General features: G+C 39.0%; 1 protein-coding gene and 1 non-coding gene across 4 annotated transcripts; both read right to left on the bottom strand.

Annotated features, from left to right (window-relative positions):
• Nucleotides 1–238: 238 nt before the first annotated feature.
• gmeb1 (glucocorticoid modulatory element binding protein 1) lies at nucleotides 239–10,055 on the bottom strand. 3 transcript variants are annotated; one of them, XM_060865744.1, is made up of 10 exons: nucleotides 9,941–10,055; nucleotides 8,697–8,843; nucleotides 7,882–7,916; nucleotides 7,264–7,385; nucleotides 6,872–6,975; nucleotides 5,546–5,697; nucleotides 5,279–5,404; nucleotides 3,121–3,258; nucleotides 2,880–3,002; nucleotides 239–2,268 (listed from the first exon to the last, which is right to left on the bottom strand). In XM_060865744.1, the coding sequence occupies exons 1-10, from the start codon at nucleotides 10,042–10,044 to the stop codon at nucleotides 1,580–1,582; spliced, it is 1,740 nt and encodes a 579-aa protein (XP_060721727.1). In that variant the 5' UTR covers nucleotides 10,045–10,055; the 3' UTR covers nucleotides 239–1,579. The 3 variants fall into 3 exon arrangements, with proteins under 3 accessions (XP_060721727.1, XP_060721728.1, XP_060721729.1); XM_060865745.1 differs by having other exon boundaries at nucleotides 7,264–7,379; XM_060865746.1 differs by lacking the exon at nucleotides 9,941–10,055 and adding an exon at nucleotides 8,982–9,856.
• A 182-nt stretch (nucleotides 10,056–10,237) lies between these two features.
• Nucleotides 10,238–10,373, bottom strand: LOC132843747 (U11 spliceosomal RNA). Its single transcript, XR_009648274.1, has one exon. It is a non-coding gene; the product is annotated as a U11 spliceosomal RNA (small nuclear RNA).
• Between the last annotated feature and the right edge of the window lie 881 nt (nucleotides 10,374–11,254).

Raw genomic sequence — 11,254 nt, 5'->3', positions numbered from 1 at the left:
CATTAGTAAATTATAGATTTTTCTCCTCTGGTAAATTACAAGTCCTTAAACATCCTAAATTAAAGAACTGAGGTACGAGAGCATAAGAAAAACTGTCTAGCTTATAATTCATTCACGATGCTACAAGGATTACAACTAATACTCAACCTGCCGTGTTGTTTAAGCTTCTAGACAAACATTTATTCATTAGCATTTGCATAAGATTTGGATTTGAAGAGATTCTACATTAATACAAGACTGGCAAACAAGGATTGTTTATTGAAGAGACAAAATCTGAGAAAAGGAAGACTCTTGCAGCCCATTTCACTTGACTGGCAATTGAGTGAAACATTACTTGTCTATTTCTGTGCCAAGAGAAGGTTAAGATTACAGATTTAATCACAGTAATCCATTTATTAACCTGGCCTTCATCCAAAACCAGAGATCCATCGAAGAACAACTAAATCCATTTCACACCATACAGCCTGTCATTTATCACCGTGGAAAATATACAAGACATTTAGTCTTCAGTGAAGGACTCACTCCATCACATCTAAAAATATATTTAACACATTTCTTCATGTTGCACTGATATATTTATATATATGACACATTCTCACACATATTCTGAAATAAAACACATTCTTATATAAATAATTCCAAATGCACTTTTAAATGCAAAGTCAATTAAAAGAAAAGTTTGGTTTAAAAAAAAAAAAAAAAAAAAAAAAGTAGCAAACATACACAACTTTCAAAATACTAAAAATATTATTGATCAACCAAAGCCATGTCTGGTGTCCGAAATGTTTTACTGTTTCAGAGCCAGTCTGTCAATCAAAATAAAGCCCCCTGAATTTTTCTACACTTGTTTCCAGGAACATTGTTCTTTAACATTATTAAATAAAAGCATTTGTAAAATAGCAGAGATATTCAAGTTTAATATTTTCACATTTACATTTAAAGTGGAATTATATTATTGTTCATTTCATTTCTAGATTTCAGGTACAATTTTCCATTCAGATTTTGGGTAGTTAGTTGTATATAATTATTAATATTATTGCAAAAGTATATATACAATTGATTTTTAGCCAAACCACCACTTTAAGAGTGTATCGATGTTATCTGTTGGTCCAGTGCAAGATATACCAAGATAGACCAAGTTACATCAAAGTATACAGAGCAAAGATATGTTTCTTACAATTACAATTACAGTTGTCTCTCTTGGCTTGAGTAACAGAGATGTTCAAGATAACTGATAAAGGAAATTCTAACGATTTGGCACCCTGTTAAAGAAAGTGCCCAATAGAATCTTTTATAGTCCATACAATAAAATAAAAATAAAAAATACTGTACTTGTTTCTACAAAGGCATATCAAAATGCATGTGTGTTTTCTAAAGTTCATAAAGGAATACTGATGTTGCTTATACAAAAAAGCAGTTACATAACTTTTAAACTTGGCCATGTTGACCTCTTTTAGAAAAGTAGTAGAAAATAATGCAAACAAGTGCAAATGTCTTAGGGTTTGTGTGTGTGTGTGTGTGTGTGTGTGTGTGTGTGTGTGTGTGTGTGTGTGTGTGCACGCATGTTTTTGTCTATGGCTCATTCAGATTTGCCTTCAACCTGCATTTGCTCCTCATCTTCCACCACGAAAATCTGTAGATTGTGAATCTGCCCATTAGTTTCCAAATGCAGCTCCTCCATTTCAACTTTCATCTCTTTCTCTCCTTCTTCCACCATTATTTCACTTCCATCCTCCCCTCCTCCCTCGATCCTTCTCCTCTCTTCTTCTTCCTTGGCTGGTCCCTCTGCTTCTGCTCCCATCTGCAGGTTGATCTCAATTGCTTGGCTCTCGTGATCCTGCACCAACACCGTGTTTGCCATTTCCACTGCACCTGCTGCTCCCAGTTCCACCGTGCCCATTGTTCCCACAGCACCGAGCTCCACGGTGTTCAGCTGTGCCGGCTCCTGCGCGGCCATTGTGCCCACCAATGTTAAGGTCTCTGGTCTGCCGTCGTGCTGTGGCACATGAGTAAAGAGAGTGACGGCACCAGGTGGCTGTGCCAGGCCGGGAAAGGTAATAGGTTGGCATACAGAGGAGAGGGTGATGGGGGAGATGAGTGTGTACTGGGGTGAATGGAGTGTCAGTGGCTGGAGCACGGTAGCAGAGGCTGGCCGATGTAGGCGAGGCCGCTTAGGAGCTCGCTTTGGTGGAGGAGGGGAAGACGAAGACGAGACCAACCAGCTTTGAGCTTGCTGCTTCTTCTGCTCCTCCAGCTGATTTTCCAGACCTGAACACACACAAATACATGGACAGTCATATCATCATTCATCTGCAGTAAACACTTTAGCCTGGTCAGGGTCATGGTGGATCTGGAGCCTATACTAATTGCTTAAGGTGAGAATATACACCTTGGATGTCTCTTAAATACCAGACCAGGCCAGGTATAAGCCAGCCCATAGTCAACTATTTTCTAACCCAGTAATCTCCATTTCATACCAAATAATTCTGCATTTTTTTTTCTAGCCAAGTGTCTCAAAGCCTCTTGTTATATTTTGACATGGATTGTAATGCAGTTATAGTTGGTTCCTGGTTTTGACACTCTTCTCTTAACGTTGCTGAATGTTTGGCCATTAATAAAGATGAATTACACTGTTGTGTAAGTAATGCATACAGAACAGACTGAACAAAAAGCTTCGTATATTACAGCACTATACAGACTTGTTTTTAACACGTCACATCCGTGGTGAATTCTGGATTAGACACAACTATGTGAAAAGATTATGCAAATAACATATAGGTGTTAAAAAATAACAAAAAAAGTACAATGTTTGCAAATGGGGAAATTTCCCTACAAGATAGATGTCTCACTCACTCGTTAGTGTCTCAGACATTACTCACTCGTTAGTGTTTTGAGGAGGTGTTTCTGTCCCAGGTCAGTCATCTGACGCCGTACTGCCAGGATTCGTTTGATGGAGTCCAGCAGGCCAAACACTTGAGTGAGGTTGCTCAGAACTGCCACTTCTGAAAAACAGACAAACCACACCACCCTTACACACTATCAAATAATCATTGACACAGCCTGAGACGGATTGTGAAGACGCAGAGCGAGTGCTAAGGACGATTAGTCCGACAGGCTCACCAACATCTTGTAGGTTGGCCTGGTCCGAGCGAAGCTGTACCCCTCTCAGCATTTCCAGCAGCTCTGTACGGATGTTACTGACCACTTCTCCGGTAAGACCAACATCCGCTATGCCTTTCCAGAAGCTCAGGGTCTCCTCTGGTACACAAAGAATACACACATGCATATATCTTTATACTTTATCATGATAAGCTTTAGAAAAGTTTTTTCAAAATACAAACCCGATTCCAAAAAGGTTGGGACACTACAAATTGTGAATAAAAACAGAATGCAATAATGTGGAAGTTTCAAATTTCAATATTTTATTCAGAATACAACATAGATGACATATCAAATGTTTACTGAGAAAATGTATCATTTTGAGGGAAAAATAAGTTGATTTTAAATTTCATGGCATCAACACATCTCAAAAAAGTTAGGACAAGGCCATGTTTAACACTGTGTGGCATCCCCTCTTCTTTTTATAACAGTCTGCAAATGTCTGGGGACTGAGGAGACAAGTTGCTCAAGTGTAGGAATAGGAATGTTGTCCCATTCTTGTCTAATACAGGCTTCTAGTTGCTCAACTGGAAAAAAAAATGGAAGTCTGGCATTGTCGTGTTGGTAAATGCAAGGTCTTTCCTGAAAGAGACGACGTCTGGATGTGAGCATATCGTCGCTGTCGGGCAGAAATCTCGTATGTCCAAATTTGGTCAATTTCATATTTTTTCACATATCAATCATTTCGATTTGGTCAGTCCCCACGTGGGTCTGTTATTTTTACAAGTTATTAACCATCTAAAGTCTTGAAAATAGCTTGAGCGCAAATCTCATAACTCCATTGGACACTTCAACTGTCCACCTCTTCCTCACTCCGCGGGAGAGCTTCGCGGCATAGTTATCCTCAAGAAGAGTCGCAACGAATCAACACGTCTTCTGAGGTAAATGTCTTCAAAACACTGGGCTCAAAGAAAAAAAAATCTTGACCCCCGCTAGTTCTGGTGCTCGTCTGAGGACAGGAATTTAGCACAAGACAATCCACTGCGACGCGGACTAAACCCTGTGCACTGCAGATAAGGTACGGCGTTTTTTTAATTTCCTGAAAAATAACGGTTTTGGAGATACGAGGATTCCGCCTGGCAGTGAAGATATGTTGTTCTAGAACTTGGATATACCATTCAGCATTGATGGTGCCTTTCCAGATGTGTAAGCTGCCCATACCACACGCACTCATGCAACCCCATACCATCAGAGATGCAGGCTTCTGAACTGAGCGCTGATAACAACTTTGTCCTTGTCCTCTTTAGTCCGGATGACATGCGTCCCAGTTCTCCAAAAGAACTTCAAATTTTTATTCGTCTGACCACAGAACAGTTTTCCACTTTGCCACAGTCCATTTTAAATGAGCCTTAACCCAGAGAAAACGGCTGCGCTTCTGGATCATGTTTGGATATGGCTTCTTTTTTGACCTATAGAGTTTTAGCCGGCAACGGCGAATGGCACGGTGGATTGTGTTCACCGACGATGTTTTTGAGGTATTCCTGAGCCCATGTTGTGTTTTCCATTACAGTAGCAATCCTGTATGTGATGCAGTGCCGTCTAAGGGCCCGAAGATCACAGGCATCCAGTATGGTTTTCCGTCCTTGACCCTTACGCACAGATTTTTCCAGATTCTATGAATCTTTGGATGATATTATGCACTGTAAATGATGATAAATTCAAACTCTTTGCAATTTTTCTCTGAGAAACTCCTTTCTGATATTGCTCCACTATTTTTCGCCGCAGCATTGGGGGAATTGGTGATCCTCTGCCCATCTTGACTTCTGAGAGACACAATGCCACGCTGAGAGGCTCTTCTTATACCCAATCATGTTGCCAATTAACCTAATAATTTGCAAATTGGTCCTCCAGCTGTTCCTTATATGTACATTTAACTTTTCCGGCCTCTTATCGCTACCTGTCCCAACTTTTTTGGAACGTGTAGCTCTCATGAAATTCAAAATGAGCCAATATTTGGCATGACATTTCAAAATGTCTCACTTTCAACATTTGATATGTTATCTATATTCTATTGTGAATAAAATAGAAGTTTATGAGACTTGTAAATTATTGCATTCCTCTTTTATTCACAATTTGTACAGAGTCCCAACTTTTTTGGAATCTGTAGTTTGGATCTCACCTGAAATCTCTACCACCTCTTTTTTCTTTGTAACCTCTGCACTAGCCCAGTCCAGAGAGCTTGTCGCTTCCTCTGGTTTCTCTTCTATAGTAACAACTTCCGCTCCATTACCCACAGTGACTTGGCCTGGAAAGCAAAGAGACAAAGAAAATATTTTCCCAAAAATGTGGGTTTAGAATAAACAACCTATTACTTGAGAAATTGTGGAAAGTTTAACAATCTAAACATGTAGAGACTGTGATGTGCAATTGTGTGTAAATGTCTCACCCTGGGATGATGATGATGAAGTATTGAGTACACTGCCATCAGGAGGGAAGCGTGTGTTATTGATCAGGAGGTCGAATTTGGTGCTGCGGCAGGTGTTGGTACACAGTGTGCTGTGCTGATAGAAATCTAACTGACCGGAGTCCATCATTTTCCTAGACACAGAGAGAGAGAACATTTCATGTGAAACATGAAACATTTTAATACACATAATACATGAAGTTGTTTATGAATTAATAATACCACATCCTGAACACAATGCCTCATGTTTCCTATCGCGTCACAGAATTGAGTTTTTGTAAATCCACAGGTCACAGCTCACTTACATATAGATCAACCTTCTTGCAGAATACGTCCTATATTAGAATTTGATTTCATTAGTAAAAATATGATTGACTATACAAATTCGTTACATTTTATAGCAATACATTTTTTATTCTATCTATATAATACTCTAACAGAACACAAGTGTTCATGTAAAGGTAAAGGTAATGTGTTCTACTGTTTCACTTCATCCGCCTTAAAGGTGGGGTGCACGATGTTGGAAAAGTGCTTCGGAAAACTGAGTCGGGCCGACTAACAAAATAAACCTGTAGCCAATGAGCAGAAAGGGGCGTGTCTTGTCAATATGTGGTGGAGAGAGTGTTCAGTGTGCATGTATGACATTAGCAGAAAGCGATTGAAACATTGACATGGCGGATACCTGCCGTTACCTCTGCCTCGGGTTCTAGGTGTTGAACGTCGTCTTCCGTGTGAAACGGCGCTAAACCTTTCACGGTACAACACACAGTACTACTTTGACCTGTATTGCTATAGTATTATTCATTGAGTTCATTTATTGATAATAACATCCCCTTGGCCAGCTGCCCCAGCAGGTTCCGCCATAATAGTTGCCTGGGTTACGTATGTATGTGTGGGGCGAAGCTATCAAAACAGGGGTGACACCCATTTGGGTTAGGGGCATATTTGTTTTGGTGATTTTAAATGTCAACATTGGCTTTCAAACTTCGTGCACTCCACCTTTAAGGTTTCATGTGTCATGTATTCTGAGATGCTTTTCAGCTCGGTGTGGTTGTAACGAGTACACACACTGTGCAAATACTGAAGTCACTGAGATCACATTTTTCACCATTTTGTTCTTTGATGTGAACTTGAGCTGCATGATTTTGTGCATTGTGTCACTGCTACATGATTAGTTAATTAAATAACTGCATGAATTCGCAGGTTCGGATGATTCCGTAAACGTATGACACACTTTAAATTAAGGTACATAAATCAAAGGTACTTCACAAACATCCACATGTCATTTTAAAACCTTGTCCACTTTACCTGAGCATGACACCCCCCATTCTGATGGCTCGTTTCCAGTCCTTAAGCGTAGCTTTGCCTGACATATGAACAAACTGCTTAGGGCTGATTAACTCATCCTCATACTTGAGAGAAGAAGAGAAAAAGAGATAAGAGTGTGAGAATTGTAAAGCCATATCGCAATACAGTTTCCAAGCACTGTCACTTTCAGAGATTATACTTTAATAGCTGACAGGAGAACGAGTCACTGTATAATGGAGTGTTTTTAAGAAAAAATAGATTTGGTTTCTGAATCCAGAGGAGAAAGTGTTCACTCAAACAAACACACTTCTTATTAGTTACTAATGAAGCGTTCAACGTGTTATAAATGACTGATGGGTCAAAAAGTTGAAAAGTCCATTCAGGTCACTCACTTTGACACATTTGACATTTATTCCTGGGCAAACAAATTTCTTGAACAGAAGAACAGCTTTGCTCTCGCCACATGTAATGGGGTATCCCAGCTCAACATCCTCTCCTTCTGTCAGAACTTCATCTCAAAAAAGCAAGCAGAAACACCATTATGGCTCATTATCTTTAAATTCATTCTGAAATGTAAAATATTATTTGTTTACTTAAACTGTGCAGTTGCATTAATTGTAGAAATTGTAAAGCTTAATATGTAGCTTTATGCAAACCTCTTTGTAGTTTGATCTGGACTGAACATTTACTGTGTAATATTATTTATAGAACAGATTAAACATGGACACAATGCAGTACAAAGTCTAGGTTTACTGCTTTCTAGCGTTGACTATACTATATAGTGTGAAAGATCAGCATTTTTTTAGCTACTACTAGTAATTCTCTTTATGAGAGAAATGATTTGTAAACTGTTGAATTTTGATATTTCATGTTTTCCCTTTTTAGAAGCATTTATGCTTTAGATGGCATAAACAAAGTGCCTATATTTTGGAAATTTCTGCTGAAGTCATAAGAGAAGCAATTAAGAAGTAACTATATCATTTAGTGAAAGCATAGCATATATGAACTACCTGCTGTAGCTGTTTCTCCTGTATTATCTTCAGTCCTGTAGACACACAGACACACACACACATCCGAGCTTGAATCAAAGACTCTAGCACAAATGTGAAGCAGAAAATGCCTATATACAGTACATCCAAAGTCTTACTACTGAAAACTTCTACAATAATCTCGAAATGTTTGCAGTTGTAAAATAAATGTGTGGACTAGGATGCGATCTCAAACCAGAATGTACCAGATATAAAAAACAAATCATTAGCAGTTCCTCTGGCCATGTCCCTGTGGGAGCGAACAGGATTGGTCAGAATTCCTGTTTGGTTAGGGTATTTAAAAAACTATTACTACTAGTACTACTAATATTAAAATACCCAATTTTAGGATGAATACAAAAATAAAATCTATTAGCTAATATTGTTGTCTGGAGTCTTTATGTACTCTAGCACTCTCCAACTTCAGCTGCAACCTTGACCTTTGCAGACCTACTTGAAATGGAAAACTTTACAAAAAAGAAACATACTGGAAGTCATAAAAAAAAAATTACATACTTATTTCAATTTGTACTTGCAATTTATAGTAATAATATACTGAACAGCTTTGTTTCTGCTATAAATTTTTTCCTATGAACCCTTGAATAACCCAACATGGCCAATCTTCCTCTTTGAATAGGATGTTTGATATTTTGCCATGCCGAAGGTATCTAACACAACATTTTCTAAGATGCAAAATTTTGTTTGGTTTGACTGAATTAAACTTTAGTTCATTTGCAATATTTTTATGTCAGCTTGCTCTTCACATTATGTCACACGTTTGGGAGTATGTGACCCACCCAGGCGTGATAGGCTGCAGCTGAAGAATGACTTGCGTCTTGTTCGAATCGCATGCTGAAACCTCATCGTCAGTGGCCTTCATCATCACCACGTCTCCCATGGACACGGTCACATCTGTCTCTGCCATGTCCTTCTTCTGGGCCACACTGATAAGGAAGACAGACAGAGAGCCACTGCAAAATCTTTCATAAAATTACAGTAAAGCTTTCATTTGTACGGTCAATTGTTTTCATGTTGTGAGACTAAGACAACGCTCGTCAAACATGTCTGTTACAAAGTAGTACTTTGTAGTGTAACTGTAGCACATCAACGTCGTTGCTGCACATTTCCCAGGTTTGGGTGACGTCCCCAGTTTCAGTGTGTGTGTGTGTGTGTGTGTGTGTGTGTTTCACATGTTGGGATTCCTCTGGGTTTTCTAGTTTCCTCCCACCTTTCTAGAGCTTCCTAGTTGTTGTTTGCCATTAATATAATTTCACATAGCTAAAAATAAGCAAATGAAAATGTCCTGAGATCAGTCCTGTGAGTAAAGAAAGAAAAATACACTATGTCAACTATATCAAAATGGATTAACAAATGGTGGTGAATCAACAATTCACTTTAATTCATCAAACAATTCACTTTAATTCGTGTGTAAACACATAGACACCCAATTTACACCTAGCTTTTATATTTACTGCCTAGAAATGTTAAAATCGTGTTTAATGGGATTATAATTTTAATAAACTGTGCGTTGATAATGTAATGTAACGTAAACGAGATCTTTATTGTGTTGTATTTTGAGCTAGCATTGCTAGCTAGTTCCCTTAGTTACGTTAGCAAAATTAAGCTTGCTAGTTTGCCAACTGTCGCGATTAATGCGGTTTTTCGACCGCCGTGCTAATCTAAGTTAGCAGTTAGCATGCTAAGCTAAAACGCGCCCTTTTGGAGTTTGGACGAGGTTTTAAAAAAAAAGAAAGACAAGGAAAAGCCTGTGTTAGCCAACTGTGGGAACGGAACCCGAGTTAACGTCGGATCACGCATTTACGTTGCGTGTCGCCGCTTGTTTCTGAACGCGTACGTTACGTTCGGCTCGATATGACGTGTTCCTGTGCGGCGGCACGCGCACACACTCAACAACACGGCCATGAGGCTCCGCCGTGTCGGGGGCGATCAAACACCCTGTTTTACAACCGCTGTAACATTATCGGGCTTTAATTTGACCAAATCCGAATTTTTATTATTATCATTATTATATCTTCCTTACCGTTTACGTCGACGTCGGACGCATCCTTGTTTTTTTTTTTTTTTTCTTTCTTTCTTTTTTTTCTTTAAAGACGTCTGCGCATGCGCGGTTGTCATGGTTGTCATGTCATGGCGACTTCCTGGTAGAAACTGAGCTCTATCCTCGCGCTACTATATAAACTAGAACGGAATCTATATCACGAACACGCACGCATTCGAATAATGAATAATATTCGCAGTTCAACGTATTAATAAGAACATTAATGTAAACAAAGGTGTAAACAGAGATGTGATGTTTCTGACATTCAACCACAAGCGTTGGGGCGCCGAAATAAGTGATTATCAGCAGCCCCGAGTTTTAAAAATTATGCATCCGAAATCTCTTGATAGCGATTCCGCAGAGAGAGCAGAGTGTCCCTGCTCTGACTGTGTCAATCACGACAGATGCCCTTTTTAACCCAACGTTCTCTCACATATACGCTGCTTCAAACACACCCGGTGTCCCGAGGACGGTAGATGTATTTAATATAACGTTCTCATCGCATACTAACTCGATACCGTGTTAAATATACGTGTAATAAACCGTGCAGACGTTTAACATATTCTGTGAAATCATTTTGTCGATAAATCGATCAGAAAGATGTTTATAAGATGAGTATTTCTCTAAACGCAAGCGCAATGCATCATGGGATATGTGATTCAGCCAATAGGAGAGCGCCGTTCTCTGCTTAAGGCACCCATAAGAGTATGTTTCTCAGACAAACGAGCTAAATTTATATAGTTAGCAGAATGTGTGTTTTTGCGTGTTTTCGAGTTTTAAATATGGATTTGGTTATTATTTTGTACAGACTTTTGTTGTTTTGTTTTGGTGTACCGTATTTTACCACCACTAGGGGGCGCGAAAGCAACAGTATTGGCATCTAAAACAGTTTTATGTTTTTTGACCACTAGAGGTCGCCAGTGAACCTGATAGATAGATAGATAGATAGATAGATAGATAGATAGATAGATAGATAGATAGATAGATAGATAGATAGATAGATAGATAGATAGATAGATAGATGAAAGTTTAGATAGATAGATCACATGTTTTAGTATGGACAATGTATGCAAAGCGTGGAAGATCTCAAACGTTAAGAACTTCAACCCCACTGAACACCTTTGGGATGAACTGGAATTCTGAGTGGAACACAGACCTACTCATGTGACAGTGCTTTTTTGCCTGAATGCTTACAAATCCTCACAGCCATACTCCAACATGTAGTGGAAAGCCTTCTTAGAAGAGTGAAGATTATTATGATCTTTTTTTTAGCAAATGGGGAATAAATCTGGAATA

The sequence above is a fragment of the Tachysurus vachellii genome, chromosome 3 (genome assembly GCF_030014155.1).
Source record: "Tachysurus vachellii isolate PV-2020 chromosome 3, HZAU_Pvac_v1, whole genome shotgun sequence".
NCBI classification, from domain to species: domain Eukaryota; kingdom Metazoa; phylum Chordata; class Actinopteri; order Siluriformes; family Bagridae; genus Tachysurus; species Tachysurus vachellii.
Note: the sequence above shows the minus strand (reverse complement) of the source record. Positions and strands in the feature narration are given on the sequence as shown.